At 44.5% G+C, this 17,922-nt stretch overlaps 1 protein-coding gene across 2 annotated transcripts in view; it reads right to left on the bottom strand.

The window, feature by feature from the left end:
* The window catches only part of SLC5A8 (solute carrier family 5 member 8), a 128,647-nt gene that overhangs the window by 14,558 nt on the left and 96,167 nt on the right, over positions 1 to 17,922 (bottom strand). For both annotated transcript variants that reach the window (XM_073545023.1, XM_073545022.1), the window contains exons 10-13: positions 11,298 to 11,365; positions 10,913 to 10,999; positions 8,897 to 9,099; positions 6,337 to 6,440 (exon numbers count right to left, since the gene is read on the bottom strand). In XM_073545023.1, coding sequence (XP_073401124.1) covers positions 6,337 to 6,440; positions 8,897 to 9,099; positions 10,913 to 10,999; positions 11,298 to 11,365 — 462 coding nt within the window. The remainder of the gene's footprint in view (positions 1 to 6,336; positions 6,441 to 8,896; positions 9,100 to 10,912; positions 11,000 to 11,297; positions 11,366 to 17,922) is intronic.

Here is a 17,922-nt window from a genome sequence, read left to right as displayed (position 1 = left end):
ACACAGGCCCCCGACGGGCCTGTACAGACCCCCGAGAGGCCTGTACAGACCACCGGCAGCCGACACAGGCCCCCAACAGACCTGTACAGACCCCCGAGAGGCCCGTACAGACCCCCGACAGTCGGCACAGACCCCCCCCCGCAGTCGGCACAGACTGCGCATCATGATGCGCACAGACCGCGCATCATGATGACATCATTTCAGCAGCCAATCACAGCCACAACAGTGGCTCATTGCATTATGAGGACTTCCGATTCCGGTATCCGATATTGAAAAAATATCGGTACTCGGTATCGGAATTCCGATGCAGCGAATATCGGCCTATACTCGATACTTGCGGTATCTGAATGCTCAACACTAGCGAGCGCATAGAATCAGCAGCAGGTAGAGCCCTAAACCACCTAGGGGATTTTGAAACTACAAAAAGAAAAAAAGAAAACAATACATCCCGTTATAGGACAAAATGCGTTGATTAAACACTAAAGACAGTATATGTTAAATACCTGTTAAAAGAGGGTGATGCTTGAAAATGTATTAGCAGTAGGGAAGGTTGAGTCAAGGATATGTGAGGTCGAACTCTAGCAGAACTACGGACGTAGACTGTTCAAGAGCTTTTCAGTCAAGACTTGGCGGTAGCGGTGAAAAGGGTTGTACTTAGCTTGTAGTACTTGTTTGTCGGCTTGCAGGCGAGTTCTGCGAGCGCTGTCCCGGCCGGAGACAAGCGCTCGCTCTGCCTGGAGTGCAGAGACCACAAGTATGAGAGTCAAAATGAGAAAACAAATCCAGAAAATCACCTTGTCTGATTTGGCAAGCTTTATTTTTCAAATTATGGTGGAAAATAAGTATTTGGTCACCTAAAAACATGCAAGATTTCTGGCTCTCACAAACCTGTAACTTCTTCTTTAAGCGGCTCCTCTGTCCTCCACTCATTACCTGTACTAATGGCACCTGTTTGAACTTGTTATCAGTATAAAAGACACCTCTCCACAACCTCAGTCACACTCCAAATTCCACTATGGTGAAGATCAAAGAGCTGTCGAAGGACACTAGAAACAAAATTATAGCCCTGCACCAGGCTGGGAAGACTGAATCTGCAATAGGCAAGCAGCTTGGTGTGATGAAATCAACTGTGGGAGCAATAATAAGAAAATGGAATACATACAAGACCACTGATAATCTCCCTTAATCTGGGGCTCCATGCAAGATCTCACCTCGTGGGGTCAAAATTATCACAAGAACGGTGAGAAAAAATCCCTGAACCACACAGTGGGAGCTAGTGAATGACCTGCATAGAGCTGGATCCACCATAACAAAGGCTACCATCAGTAACACACTACGCCGCAAGGAACTCAGATTCTGCAGTGCCAGACGTGTCCCCCTGCTTAAGCCAGTACATGTTCGGGCCCGTATGAAGTTTGCTAGAGAGTACTTGGATTATCCAGAAGAGTATTGGGAGAATGTCATATGGTCTGATGAAACTAAACTAAAGTAGAACTGTTTGGTAGAAACAAAACTAGCCGTGTATGGAGGTAACCAGCTCTTTCAATCTCTGCTCTGAATCAACTCCTGTGTTTCTCCACTCCAGTCAATGTCAGCAAGCAGTTAATCCTGAATGCTTTATATGTGTCTTCAACTATGCAAGCTTATATCTGGTATATAGTTATTTCAACTTACTCTGCTTGTCCCCTTATGTTGTGAGGTCAAGAAACTTTTCAGAGTGCTTTATGATCCATATATTGCTGGACATCTGTTTATCTGACCACAACATTTATTGGGTCCTGCAGTCTCAATTTAGTTTGATTGATTAATGAGAAGAGAGAAAGCAAAAAAAAAAAAAAAATCTAAGCCTTAGCCTCCTATATATTCAGACATAGCCTGGGGGAGCATTTATGCAGGGGGCATTTATGGACATGTAATCTAAGTACATGTATCAAAGTACGAGGCAGTTACAACATGGCAGTTAGACAGGGCAGGAGACAGGTAAGACATTTATATACATCTACTCCCTGTACATTTGGAGTGCAACAAATATATACTATATGCATTTGTGTAATTTATATCCTGGCCGCTGCATTCACACACATCCACCGCCCAGGCATTAACTCTCTGCACTCCATCCATATCAGCCCCTCGCTCCTTTCCTCTCCTATGTATAGCACTCACGCTCTTTTCACATTGTTAAATTGCACAGATCCAGTCAGTCCCACTATTCAACATAAGAGACGCTCTCACAAATCACTTAACCATCTGCTCACGCTTTCTATCCTCCTTCTAGTTGCAGGAGACATTGCTCCCAACCCTGGTCCCCCATGTTACAGAAAGTCAAACCCCCCAACTGCTACACTCAGAAACCCCTCTAATCTTATTAATAGTCCCTGCATGCCATCTGTCTCTCTTAATTGTGCACTTTGAAATTCTTGCTCAGTGTGCAACAAGCTCTCCTTCATTCATGACTTTTTCCTTTCTAATTCTCTTGACCTCCTGGCTCTTACTGAAACCTGGATCCAGCAGTCAGACACTACCGCTGCTGCTGCTCTTTCATACGGGGGACTACACTTCTCTCATACCCCAAGATCAGACAATAGAGCAGGTGGAGGCGTTGGTCTGCTCCTATCACCAAAATGTACCTTCCAGGTTATCCTTCAGCTACCCTCACTAGTCTTCCCTTCTTTTGAGGTCCATGCCGTCAGACTTTACACCCCCTTCTCCATGCAAGTGGCAGTGGTGTATCGTCCTCCCGGCCCTTGTCAACAGTTCCTGGATCATTTTGCCACTTGGCTTCCACATTTTCTCTCCTGTGACATCCCTACCCTCATCATGGGAGATTTCAACATCCCCATTGCTCTTCCCCTCTCTCCATCTGCTACTCACCTTTTATCTCTAACCTGCTCATTTGGCCTTTCGCAGCTTACTAATTCTCCAACGCATGAAGATGGAAACTCCCTCGACTTGGTCTTCTCTCAGCTTTGTGCAGTGGATGATTTTTCAAACTCCCCTCTACCGCTCTCTGACCACAATCTTCTTTCATTCTCTATCAAGAACTGCCAGGCTTCTCAGGTCACCCCCACTGTCCATACTTATAGAAACATACAGGCCATTAACACCCAGAAACTTATGAAGAACTTGCAGTCTTCAGTGGCCCCTATCTCCTCCCTCTCCTGTCCTGATTCTGCATTGAAGCATTACAATGAAACACTTCAAAGTGCCCTGGATGAATTTGCACCCCCTATAAATAGAACACCACAACACAGATGGCGACAACCCTGGCACACCCTGCAAACACGTTTCCTGCAGCAGTGCTCCAGGTGCGCCGAACGTCTGTGGAGAAAATCCAATCTACATGAAGATTTCATCCATTATAAGTTTATGCTTAGAACATACAACACTGCCCTTCACCTCTCCAAACAAACCAATTCCAACACCCTCATCACCTCACTGTCCAATAACCCTAAACATCTCTTTGACACTTTTCATTCTCTACTTAACCCAAGAGTACAGGCCCCAAACACGGAGCACCGAGCTGACGATCTGGCCAATTACTTCAAAGAAAAAATTGACCAGATCCGACAGGAAATTATCTCCCAATCACCTCATACCATGCACTGTCCTCCCTCCCCCACTGCATCTAGCTCACTCTCTGATTTTGAACCAGTCACAGAAGAAGAAGTAAGCAGGCTCCTTGCATCTTCTCACCCAACCACTTGCACCAGTGACCCATTTCCGTCACATTTCCTCCAGTCCCTTTCCCCTGCTGTCACCCCTCACCTAACTAAAATATTTAACCTCTCTCTCTCTCTTCTGGTATCTTTCCCTCCTCATTTAAGCATGCCATCATACATCCACTACTTAAAAAACCATCCCTCGACCAAAACTGTGCCGCTAACTACAGACCTGTCTCTAATCTTCACTTCATCTCTAAACTCCTGGAACGCCTGGTCCACTCCCATCTTAAGCGCTATCTCTTTGATAACTCTCTTCTCGACACTCTCAAAGGGTTTCCGCTCTTTACACTCTACTGAAACTGCCCTCACTAAAGTCTCTAATGATCTACTAACAGCTAAATCAAATGGTCATTACTCCATGCTAATTCTCTTGGATCTCTCTGCAGCATTCAACACTGTGGATTATCAGCTCCTCCTCACTATGCTCCATTCCATTGGCCTCAAGGAAACCGTTCTCTCCCAGCAACATGCCCGCTGTCTTGGGGTCATACTTGACTCTGAGCTTTCCTTTGCCCCCCACATTCAATCACTGGCTCGCTCTTGTCATCTGCACCTCAAAAACATTTCTAGAATTCGACCTCTTCTTACTTTTGACTCTGCAAAAACTCTTACTGTTTCTCTTATTCATTCTAGTCTCGACTATTGTAACTCTCTTCTAATCGGTCTCCTTCTTACCAAACTCTCCCCTCTCCAATCTGTTTTGAATGCTGCAGCCAGGATCATATTCCTCACCAATTGTTACACCCATGCCTCTACCTTGTGCTAGTCATTACACTGGCTACCCATCCACTCCAGAATTCAGTATAAACTTATTACCCTCACCCACAAAGCCATCCATGGCTCAGCACCACCCTACATCTCCGTTGTTTCAGTATACCACCCTACCCACGCCCTCCGTTCTTCTGATGACCTGAGGTTAGCATCCTCAATAATCAGAACCTCCCACTCCCGTCTCCAAGACTTTACACGTGCTGCACCAATTCTTTGGAATCCACTTCCCAGGTCAATACGATTAGTCTCCAATCCCCACAATTTTAAGCGTGCCCTGAAAACGTATTTATTCTTACTGGCCTACCGCCTCAACACATTAACCTAATCTATCCCTGGGTGGCACAGTCAAAAGTTTTACCATAACCAGGTTCAACGCATCATGTTCCCACATGCTTTATGCATCCATTAGCCCTCTGTGTCTGTACTGTTACACACTTAACATTATGGCTGGTCCAAAAAATCAGGGCAATTGTTACCACCCACCTTTCGTGTCTACCTCTTTCCTCATAGACTGTAAGCTTGCGAGCAGGGCCCTCATTCCTCTTGGTATTTGTTATAATCTATGTGATTATTGTTATGCTGTAATGTCTATTGTCTGTACAAATCCCCTCTGAAATGTAAAGTGCTGCGGAATATGTCAGTGCTATAGAAATAAAATTTATTATTATTATTATTTGGATTATCCAGAAGAGTATTGGGAGAATGTCATATGGTCTGATGAAATGAAACCAAAGTAGAACAAAATCTAAAGGGCTGTCACATTGTAGAAGGATCAACTTTATTCTCATTTGCACAAGGAAAGACTAGAAGCAATGGGATGAAGCTGAATGGGAGGAGACACAGATTAGATATTAGAAAAAACTTTTTGACAGTTAGAGTGATCAATGAGTGGAACAGGCTGCCACGAGAAGTGGTGAGTTCTCATTCAATGGAAGTCTTCAAACAAAGGCTGGACAGACATCTAACTGGGATGATTTAGCGAATCCTGCTTTGAGCAGGGGGTTGGACCAGATGGCCCAGGAGGTCCCTTCCAACTCTACGATTCTATGATTCTATGAAACTAGTCGTGTATGGAGGAGACAGAATGCTGAGTTGTATCCAAAGAACTCCATACCTACTGTGAAGCATGGGAGTGGTAACATCATGCTTTGGGGCCGTTTCTCTGCAAAGAAACCAGGACAACTGATCCGTGTACATGAAAGAATGAAAGGGGCCATGTATCGTGAGATTTTGAGTGCAAACCTCCTTCCATCAGCATGGGCATTGAAAATGAAACGTGGATGGGTCTTTCAGCATGATAATGATCCCAAGCACACCACCAGGTCAATGAAGGAGTGGCTTTTTAAGAAGCATATGAAGGTCCTGGAGTGGCCTAAGCCAGTCTCCAGATCTCAACTCCATAGAAAACCTTTGGAGGGATTTGAAAATCTGTGTTGCCCAGTGACAGGCCCAACACATCACTGCTCTAGAGGAGATCTGCATGGAGGAATGGGCCAACATACCACCAACAGTGTGTGCCAACCTTGTGAAGACTTACAGAAAACGTTTGACCTCTGTCATTGTCAACAAAGGATATAAAGTATAACAAAATATTGAGATGAACTTTTGTTAATGATCAAATACTTATTTTCTACCATAATTTGAATAACAAAATCTTGTCAAATCAGACAAGGTGATTTTCTGGATTTGTTTTCTCATTTTGACTCTCATAGTTGTGGTCTACCTATGATGTCAATTACAGGTCTCTCTCCTCTTTTTAAGTGGGAGAACTTGCACAATTGGTGGCTGACTAAATACTTTTCCCCACTGTATATTTATAAAAATATTAACAAAGTTTGCTTACCAGATAATAGGCTGACTATTACTCCAACAATAACAGCTATGATGGTACCAATGGTACTAAAATACAGATAGGACATTGAGTACCAATTATCAGCCAGTGCCGGTCTGGGAAATAAATGGAAACAAATGTAAAAATAGGATATTCATATTTATAAAGATATAATAGTTATCCACAAGTAACAGGAATCACCTTTATTCAAAGAAGACCTGTCAAACATGGTCAGCTCTTGCTCCTATTTATTTCACACTGCTCCCTTGAGTAATACAATTTTTGCTTCTTTAAAAAAAATGTCATGCGGTTACAGTGATATGGGCCTTTTTATTTAGGGCAAATTTTGGGGGTCTTTGATAAGGGGGCATTGCTTAGAGGATAATAATGCATTGCAGCCTAAAGATATTCCCCCAGAGAAACCAGTAAAGCCACACCCTTTTGTTAAAACACATAAAAATTATCACTACATATAAAGGCTCATATCTCTGGAACAAAATGGTGGATTTAAAAAAACAAAAAAACATAAAAAAGTATAAAACTCAGGAAAGCACAGTAATAAAATAAGCGCAAAAATGGCCACATTTGACCTTATGACTTTAAGTCACTTTAAGGTTTTATTAATCATTTTTCTCACAAGTAACAAAAACAGAGTAATCCCTGACACCATTAGGGAAAAACTTTGTTCAGTACATAACAGAACAATAAAATATTAAAACATTAATAGATGGCAAGCATTCCTAATTCTGGGCAACAGACCAAAGACTTTGAAAAAAATTGTATTGCTACTTTCTTTATGTTTTTGTATATTGCTGATGTCCAAATACATCATAATGTAAAAGTCATTGGCCATCACATGAGTTCTTGATAGTCACTATGATAAACTATGTCACCATCACACAGAAAATTCTAACATAGATTTATTAGATTTAACCAAGTGGTAAAAACTACTTATGCCTTAGCCCGTAAGTAGGAAAGTCACTGAGATATCATGTCAGGATAATTAATTTTTCCATCAATATGGCCATGAGAGGGCTTGTTTGTCGCGGGACAAGTTGTACTTTTGAACAACACCATTGATTTTACCATATCCTATACTGGAAAACGGGAAAGAAATTCCAAATGCGGTGAAATTGCAAAAAAAAGTGCAATTCCACCATTGTTTTTTGGATTTTTTTTTACCATGTTCACTAAATGCTAAAACAGACCTAACTGACCTGCCATTATGATTGTCCAGGTCATTACGAGTTCATAGACACCAAACATGTCTAGGTTTTTTTTTTATCTAAGTGGTGAAAAAAAATTCCAAAGTTTGTAAAAAAAAAATTGTTGCCATATTCCGAGACCCATAGCGTCTCCATTTTTCAGGAACTGGGGCTAGGTGGGGCTTATTTTCTACGTGCCGAGCTGACAATTTTATTGACACTATTTTGGTATGTATACGATCTTTTGATCGCCCGTTATTGCATTTTATTGCAATGTTGCAGCGAACAAAAAAAATCATAATTCTGGTGTTTCAATTTTTTTTCTCACTACGGCATTTACTAATTGGATTAATTCTTTTTTTATATTGATAGATCAGACGGGTCAGAACGCGGCGATACCAAATATGTGTATTTTTTTTATTGTTTTATTCTGAATGGGGGAAAGGGGGGTGATTTGAACTTTTTTTTATATATTTTTGAAAACTTTTTTCTTACTTTTTACTTGCTTCAATAGTCTCCATGGGAGACTATAAGCTGCAGCCTTGCTCTATGTAGCAGATATGCTCACTTGCTATGAGGGCCAACCGCTGGACAGTGCTCATAGCTATCTTGCTATGACAACCACAACCTGCTGACCCTGGGTTTTCATGCCAACCCATTGGCAACCCGTGGTCATGTGACATAGGCGCCGATGGGAGGAGGTAATGATGCGCTTCCTGGTCGTACATGTTAAATGGCGCTGTCAGAGTTTGACAGAGGCATTTAACATGTTAACAGCGGTAGGTGGATCGCGATTCCACCTGTGGCTGTTCCAGGCACATGTCAGATGATCAGATCACCGACGGAGCCCGCACCAAACAGGGGGAGGCATCCAATGATGGACTCTGTCCGTCATTGGACGTTAAGTGGCTAATATCTTAGCGTTATACTTCCTATAGTCTCAATATAGTCTAGGGTCAATTGTTTTGCATATAGTGGCAGAACTGCTTTCTAATTACTGATAGAGTTCATCCAGAACTATGATTTTCCATGGCTTTTTGTACTTTCTTCATGTGTTCAATACTTTTCCTCTGTGTCATTTCTCATTATTACACATAGCTTAATTTATGGACATCTATGGTTGATTTCTTTGCCTGTGTGAATTGGACGGGCTTGTTACCAACATCTGGTGAGAATTTCATGTCATTAGCACCTTTAGAAATATATGTACTTAGAAAATTGGTGACGTGTTCAATACTTATATACCAAGCTGTATATTTACGATTTGCTCTAATTCTATCAATTATTTCACTAACTGTCAAACATTATTTCAAGACATCTTAGTTTCATTAGCATTTATGTCATACACTGCCAGACACATCACATACCTCTCACTGACATCCCCTATTAAGTCTGTCACTGGGGGCAGTGCTGTTGTTAATGTCCAGTTGGTATCGATGGTACTAAAATTACAGCCTTCTATAGACAAGTGTTTAGGCAACGATCTTATAGGAAGCGGAGGGTAAATTTGAGATCCAATCCCAACCCACAATGAAACTGTGAATCCAACCAGGAGACCAACTATTGCACCCTGCAATACAAAACAAGGCTGGATTTAATGGGTGGATCACCAAATTTGTTGAAGATGAAACAACCATAACAGAAACTATGTGTACAGTATTGGTATTGGAGGGAGTATGGTAAGAAGATGGCAATAGCTAGCACCAGGACATAACATAGCAATGATACAAAATGTGTAAAAAACTAGCTGACATGCCTTTTTCTGTCTGTTCCACTCTAAGTGGCCTTGTCTAGAAGCAAGAAGGCTGCTGGACAACTGAGATATTGTAGCGCCTGCAGTCCCTGCGCCAAGGATCCCATCCTGCCCCTTCTGGGTCTGCCCAGGGTGCATGCAATCCTAGCAGATCTTCAGGCACTGTGCTTAGAGCGCGCGCGCACCCTTCCTCTTTCTTAAAGGGGCAACCTCGCATTCCTCTAAAGTGTCCCCAGCCAATGGCTGGAGGTCTCTTTATAATTAAACTGCCTCCTCCAACATTTTGTGAGTTTGTTCCTAACATGCTTGTCAGTTCTCAGGTCCCTGTACTTGTATCTGAGTCTGCTGCACCTGCCAGTGCTCACCTCAATGGCAGCAGAGACAGCCGCACCCGCCAGTGCTCACCTCAATGACAGCAGAGCCAGCTGCACCAGCCAGTGCTGACCTCACCGACAGCAGAGCCAGCTGAACCCACCATTGCTCACATCAACGGCAGCAGAGCCAGCTGCACTCGCCAGTGCTCGCCTCCTCGGCAGCAGAGCCAGCTGCACCCTCTAGTGCTAACCTCAATGGCAGCCGAGCCAGCTGCACCATCAGTGCTCATCTGTCTGTTAGACTGTCCTGTCTGTGTAGGTAGGGTAACCGACAGGGGGGGGTGACCCGCTTCTTGCCACAGACAAACACGAGACTTGAGACAGAATTTGTATTCAACAGGTCCGTTTTAATTGGCCACCCTTCTGACGACCACAGCAATTCACCACAGCAGCTTCACATTTCTCCATACACAGGCCCGGGTACCTTCACTTCTTTTTTACTGTAGTCGTGGCGTCTTTCGTGGCTCTTTTCACTGTGGCTGCCCTATTCCCATCCACCACAGTGCTACACCAGTTTGAGTCCGCCATCCGTTTGGTACCCCCAGCCTGTCTTCGTCTGTGGCCACTGTCCTCTGGACCACCCCCATGACCGCCTCAACTGTCAGTCCCCTCCGGAGCCTTTCTACTGTCTTTCCCCTCAGCAGAACTTCCTCTCTACTATGCTCCTCTCGCTGACTGACCCTTCCAGAACCTTCCCACAGCCTTTTATACTTTCAGTTCTGGTAACTCCGCCCACCATGACCGGACAGTTTCTCTGACCAATGGCAGTTATTCAGTCCCACTCTTACACTCTCCACTGCCCTCTAATGGTCAAACTACAATACTACACCCTTTCTCTTTATCTCAGCGGTTTCACACCTACACTGTGCTACACCTCCGCCTTCCCACAACAGACAGGTCTGTCCGTCAGTCCACCTTCCCTACATCTGCACCTGCGGTTCCCATCATTTTCTCCACCTGTCTGCATCTGTTGGATATTTACCCGGGCTATTCCAGCTATCCTCTCCTAGGGGTCAGCCAACATCTACCCAAGGTCAGTTCTGGAGTAGCACCTTGATCACCTCTTTGGCTCTCCACAGACTGCGGTATCGTCAGATGCTGCTTGTCCGTGGTAGGATTGGGTGAGGCTCCTAGTCACGCCCATTCAGGTCTTATATGGGCTTTGGCACAGTGGATCCCCCACCTAGCCTGTTACAGATATTATACAAGTTTATCGAAAAAGAATTTACAATCAATACCTGATTGTATGTACTTACTAATGCGTTTACAAAGGGAAAGAGGATTCCTAAAGAAAACAGCCCCAGCAATGGACCTCCAACCATGCCAAAAATAGAGAGCGCTGCCTGTATAAAATATAGATATAGACATAAGTTTAATTGAAGATGGACATACAAAGTTAACTCAAAAGCTACAGTGTCTTGATCCATGGTTCATAATGATGTATGTATGAAATTCATATAAAGCCAAAATTATACAAAAACACTACTACTTCATATACTATGTTTTATATTTCTTTTAGATTTCATAGTTGTGAGCAGCTTTACATGAAACACCAAGTATTAGATCCTTGTAGAAGGAGAATTGACTGTGATAAATGTTTTCGTAACACACACTCTTAATGGATGTAAAAAGATCCCTTACTTGTAATAAACCTCCCATCATGGATGCCAAGCCAGCCATGCCAATACACACAGCACCATAGATGAAACCTGAAAAGTATACAAGTCTTTTAGAAGCTTGGTACATGTGAAAAATGAATTAGGTATATTTTTAAATAGTTAATTTTATGTGTGAATACACCCCTTAAGGCCGGTTTCATTTGCGGTTGAGTCCGCAGCGTTTGATGCTCATACATCCGCATGCGTCCTGCGTACCTATCTTTTTTTAAATGGGGTACACAGGGACACGCGTTTGTATGCGTTCGGGTGCGTTTGCTTACGGTTGCGTCGTTTCGCGGTATGAGGAGGGGTGCAGCAAACGCATCGTGTTGCATTTTTTGTGGCGTCAAATATCCACAGTCATCCGCATGTGGATGACGTGCATAAAAAAAACGCATTAATGGTTATGGTAACGCAAGCGTTCGCAATGACATGCGTATGCTTTGCGTTTCTGTACGCAAAAATTTACATAAGACATGCCCATTGGGCGTAGCTTGTGTAAATTTAAAATTCGCTAGGAAATAGCATTTGCCTATCATCCACAACCACTTATGCCTGCATGCGTTTTTGCATGCGTTTGCGCTTGCGGACGATACGTTGCGGACTCAACCGCAAATGTGAACCTAGCCTTACATTGATGTCGAAACACCAAGAAGTAAAATCAACGATTATGGAAATCACAAAATAAAATGTTAATTTTATGCAAATGATGAAAAGATGGAGGCAAAATTTTCAAAATATCTCAGTTTATATAGCATCAAATAAAGGTGCAGAAATATATGCACTTACATGGCTTGTTATGTTGTGAGTGAGGTTATTAGTGGCCATCAGAGGAATGTTCTGTCATGTTGAATGCACTTGGGCATGCAATTAATCAAGATCTGTCGCTGGCAGCTCTCTTTGCAATTGCCGACCAATGACGAGCCAAGAGACAAGTCCAGAGATGCTGCAGAAGGTGTTTGCATGGGGATTGATTACGAGCCAGACATGCATCTATAAGTGTTCCATTTAGAAATAAAAAGACATCATTGTGCAGAGCAATTCTGGAATGGTAGACTATCCTCTTCACAGATTAATCCTACTTTTTTCTTGGACGCAATGATACCCAGAGATTGGTCTGAGGACCACATCAAGGTGTCCCAGGGTCTGTTTTCCAACAAGATGCTAGGTTCCATGTTGCTCATGAAAATGTGAGTAGTCTGCATGGCCTAAATATGCTACTCTGGCCGGCAAAAAGAGCTGCCAGCAGCGGATCTTGAAGATTTTATTGAAAAAAAATGCATTCAGCGTGGCCGAACATTCCTCAAACAGCCATTAACAACCTTGCTAATAGCAGCCAAAACATATACTGTAAGGACATGTATTTCTGCGTGTGGCACTCATGCTCCATAATGGATAAATCAAGATGTTATAAAAATGTTGTTTCCATTTATAAATTATTTGATATCATTAATATGTTTATCGATCCTGGGATTTTCCTAATTCTGCGACTTTAACTTCTTAGTGTTGTAATTTCAATGTTGAGGAGTGTATTTATAGGAGGAAAACATGGATAAATTACATAGAGCGGTGGTGCAATTTATACTTTTGTTTTCTCAGTTCAGCAATTCATTATCTCTTACATGCTCCATATCTAGTTGCCCACATTTCACGGCGAAGATCATTTAATAATATCCTTAAAGGGAATCTATCACCCCATTTTTCGACTATCAACTGCCGGCACCGCCATCAGGGGCTTATCTACAGCATTCTGTAATGCTGTAGATAAGCCCCCAATGTAACCTGAAAGATAAAAAAAGAGTTAGATTATACTCACCCAGGGGCGGTCCGGGTTTTGGTCTGATGGGTGTAGCGGTCCGGTCCGGCGCCTCCCATCTTCTAACGGTGACATCCTCTTCTTTGCTTCCTGTCGTGGCTCCTGCACAGGCGCACTCTGCTCTGCCCTGTTGAGTACTGCAGTGTGTAGGCGCCGGATCAGGTCAGAGAGGTCCGGCGCCTGCGCACTGCAGTACTTTACTCTGCCCTCAACAGGGCAGGTAAAGTACGGCTGCGCCGGAGCCGCAACGGGAAGCAAAGAAGAGCACGTCACCGCTACAAGATGGGAGGTGCTGGACCGCAACACCCATCGGACCAACACCGGACCACCCCCCGGTTAGTATAATCTAGCTCGTTTTTCTTATCTTTCAGGTTACATCGGGGGCTTATCTACAGCATTACAGAATGCTATAGATAAGCCCCTAATGGCGGTGACGGCAGCTGATAGTACAAAAATGGGGTGACAGATTCGCTTTAGCTCCAAGCTGCACAGCATTGATCCATTTTGTGCAAAAGACTAAATACAGAAAAGCACTAAAGCAGGTAATAATTACAGGGAAACTTTTCTCAGCAAAATGTTTGTTATTTAAAGGGAGGATGTCAGGAGGTTTGAGCATTGGATATACTTTGTAAGTGATGGACATGGTATAATGGACCTTTCAGCACTTGGATCACATTAAAGTGGCTACACAATGGAATAGAGGCTGCAAAGCTGAATAAAAGCGTAGTTTTTTTTAATTTTTCCACTCTCTTGCGGAAATATAAGCTTATAAAGTGTATGTTATAATTTATGTTAACTAAGTCCAAGGGGGCATTAACAGAAGATCAGAAGAGCATGCTTTCTACTGTGATAAGTAATGATCGACAGTCCTGTTTTCAGTGCTGATCTCTGCAGCTCCAGAGTAGGATAGAGCGGAGCATGATTACATCTTTAGGCCGGAGTCAGACTAGCATATGGCATCCGATGTGATATGCTAATGACCCTCGGCTACTGCTCTGCTGCGAGCGGGAGCTGAGTGTCATGCTACTGTGCTCCGGTAGGGATGAACGAGTATACTCGTTAGGATTTGGTACTCGGCGAGTAATGCGGTACTCGCGATACTCGAATCCTAGCGAGTATTTCACTACTCGCCTCGCAATGTTCGGCACAGCCCGCACAGCCCAGCCCAGTCCCTGTACAGTCCCCGCACAGCCCAGCACAGTCCCGCACTGCCTGGCACAGTCCCCGCACAGTCCAGCACAGTCCCACACAGCCCAGCATAGTCCCGCACAGGTCAGCACAGTCCCACACAGTACCTGCAAAACCCAGCACAGTCCCGCACAGCCCGGCATAGTCCCCGCACAGTACCTGCACAACCCAGCACAGTCCCGCACAGGCTAGCACAGTCCCACACAGCCCGGCATAGTCCCCGCACAGTACCTGCAAAGCCCAGCGCAGTCCCACACAGCCCGGCATAGTCCCCGCACAGTACCTGCAAAGCCCAGCACAGTCTCACACAGCCAGGCATAGTCCCCGCACAGTACCTGCACAACCCAGCACAGTCCCGCACAGGCTAGCACAGTCCCACACAGCCCGGCATAGTCCCTGCACAGTACCTGCAAAGCACAGCACAGTCCCACACAGCCAGGCATAGTCTCCGCACAGTACCTGCAAAGCCCAGCACAGTCCCGCACAGCCTGGCACAGTTTTCTCACAGCCCGGCACAGTCCCGCACAGCCCTGCACAGTCTTCTCACAGGCCAGCACAGTTCCAAACAGCCCAGCACAGTCTTCTCACAGGCCAGCACAGTCCCGCACAGCTCGGCACAGTCCCGCACAGTCGGCACAGCCCGGCACAGTCTTCTCACAGGTCAGCACAGTCCCGCACAGACCGGTACAGTCTTAACACAGGCCATTACAGTCTTCGCACAGTCCCCGCCCAGCACACACACACAGCCCAAAACTCGCATTTCCCATAGACTTACATTGGACTCGCTACTCGTTACGAGTACCCGAGTATTAGGAGGTACTCGTAACGAGTACAGCGAGTCCGAATACTTCACTACTCGCTCATCCCTATGCTCCGGTCCTCTAGCACAGAGAGGATTGGAGCACAGCTGAGGAGCAGGCGGAGATATTAATTTCTCCATCTCCTCTGCTGCCAGCGTTGGAGTATATTGCACCGCACTTGGATAATGTCTGAGTGATGTGCACTGTGTCACTCACACCCGTAGAGTTATATGGGTGCGAGTGTCTCGGTGCCAATTGCAGCATGCTGCGATTTCACACGTACATCGAATACGTCAGAGAAAAAATACACTGATGTGGATTGCCCTATAGAGTAACACTGGGCCGAGTCCTATGAGATGTTTTATCGCATAGCACTCTGCCGTATTGTATGGTAGAATGACTCTGGCCTTAGCTTTCATCTCGTGGCAGTCAGGGTGAGGGTATGGGAAGTAAAACTGTACGGAGTGTGATTACAAACACCTCTGCTGCTCTCCCATCATCATGATGCTGTCAGTTCTGCTGTATACCCCTCCCTCCACACTGACTGCCATGGGATGAAAGTTGAAGGTGTAATCTCACTCAGTTCTGGTTTGCAATACACAGCAGATGCAGAGATCAGGGCTGAGAGCAGAACTGTCTATCATTACTTGTGTCACAGTAGAAGACATGTTCTTTTGACCATCTAGGGGTGTGTTCTTCTTTCCCCAATTGTCACATCTGCAGGTGGTGCATGAGATTCAGGGATCCACTGTGCCACAGGGCCGGCCTGCCTACGAAGAGGCGTGGCTAAGTGGCTACTTGGTGTTCACTGGAGCGCCTGTTGGTGGAGATAGTCTTGACTGCAGGCAGCTGACAGGAACCACTCCTAGGCAGTCTCCTGTGCTGCAGCTTATTACCCCAGGGGTCAGGTTTGCTGACATGGACTCAGGCTACGTTTAGACTGGACTGATTCAGAGACTGGTTTTAGCAGTATGGATACACGGAATAGGCACACATACAGACACACAGGTCTCAGATACTTGTACTGGCACCAGCTGCATACAGACTGGGGGCCAAGGATCAGTCACTGGCCGCATTGGGACCAGGGATTCGAGTTTAGGATACTGGCTACACCGGGACAAGGGATTCAGGTGCAGGACCATGGCTACACCGGGACCAGGGAACCTAACAACTGCACTGGTAGAACACCACACTACCGAATGACTAAATGTGCTTCTTGACACCTCCATATTAGGGAGGATGCCTTTTAAACAAGATGCCTCTCAGCTACTGGCTGGGAGCCATCTTGAAGGTGCACTATTATACTAAATGCCTCTCAGCTCCATGCTACTATACTATATTTTACTATATTTTACATATTTTACTATATGCACGCGATGTCCCTTTAAGAGCAAGGAAGCACATGCATACGTGGCCTAAGCGGGACTTATGAAATAAGAAGGGAGCACACTGGGAGATCATGCTGTGTGGCCGGGGCAGTGAGTATGCCGGTGTCCCTGCATGGAGGGGGAAGGGGAACCATGCTGGCCGTAGAATAACACCTATAGGATGATTCCCGCTTATGATTGGTCAAGGTCATTCAGGGGACAAAGTACAACCTTCCAGAGAAAAATCATTGGCAACCCACCCCTGGGTTTATTATAAATTATAATCTAAATTTTACTAGCCAATATCTATGTAAAAAATAAATGCTACGTTATATTTTGTTCCGTACCCACTATTCCTTGATGTGACCAGTTTAACATGCTCAAAATAGTGAAATATTCTCTTTTATTCCACTGTTTCTAGAACTGGACATGGCTCAGTCATCTTATGCACAATGTCCTGGGCTTGCAGCACTGAATGCTCTCCAGCACTTGGCTCCTGGTTAACAGTTTTACTAATCTCTTCCTCAGATTCTACAGCTTTACCTCTTGCTCGGATGCTACCGCCATCAATCAGAGAGGGGATGGAGAGCTCTAAGGGCAGAAAGCCCAATTGTAGTTGTAGCAACAAGAAAACTGAAAGTTGGAGTTCTCTGTCTTTCATTCATTGAGTATGATAATGCACATAGCTATGTTTTAACTGGGCTTGGTCACCTATCTAGCACTGCCAGCAGTTTTAGTGGTAAAATGCTGACAGATTTTTCTTTATAAAGTTGTCCAGGATTGAAAGCAAAGTCTTTAGTCACTCTATGTGACTAAAGAGTTCTGAACCATGACAGTGTGTGCATTGCCTTTATTTCCTAGGTATTGTTGGTGTGAGCGAGCGATCATATGACCACATATATGTGATGTGCATACATGCGATCACATTTCTACTAGATGTGTTCAACGTCTCTCAATTCATTTCTATTGAGAGAAGCCAGATGAGACTAGGCTGCATATGACCACAGGTATGCAAATCAACTCTGCGCGGTCAAACTGGTAATACCAAGGGATCATGACAGCATGCGCACTGAAGGCTGAAGTCATGATTCAGAAGTCTGGAGCCACATAGAATGACTGACTTTACTCTCAAACCTGGACAACCCCTTTAAACAGAGTGGAGACAAATAAGTGGATATCTTTTCTTATATTCAGTAAAGTTAATGCAGAGAGCAAAAGCTGACCCTTTGCGGTCCTAATTTTACAAGATAACAGACATTGGAATGACGGGTCTATGTGACTCGGAATGTTGACACAGAGCAGAAACCTTTTCACTCTCGAAGGCCTCCTTTACAAGTCCTCATATTTCAGGTAATGGATAAACCGTTACCGACGCTATCCGTGTTTGTGTGTAACATCTGTGTGGCATCCGTTTGCGGTCCGTGTGCACCATAAATG

Source organism: Dendrobates tinctorius, unplaced genomic scaffold (assembly GCF_039654945.1).
Source record: "Dendrobates tinctorius isolate UK_male_01 unplaced genomic scaffold, ASM3965494v1 ptg000139l, whole genome shotgun sequence".
In the NCBI taxonomy this organism is placed as follows: Eukaryota; Metazoa; Chordata; class Amphibia; order Anura; family Dendrobatidae; genus Dendrobates; species Dendrobates tinctorius.
The sequence above is the reverse complement of the archived record's forward strand: the minus strand, read 5'-3'. Positions and strand labels throughout refer to the sequence as shown.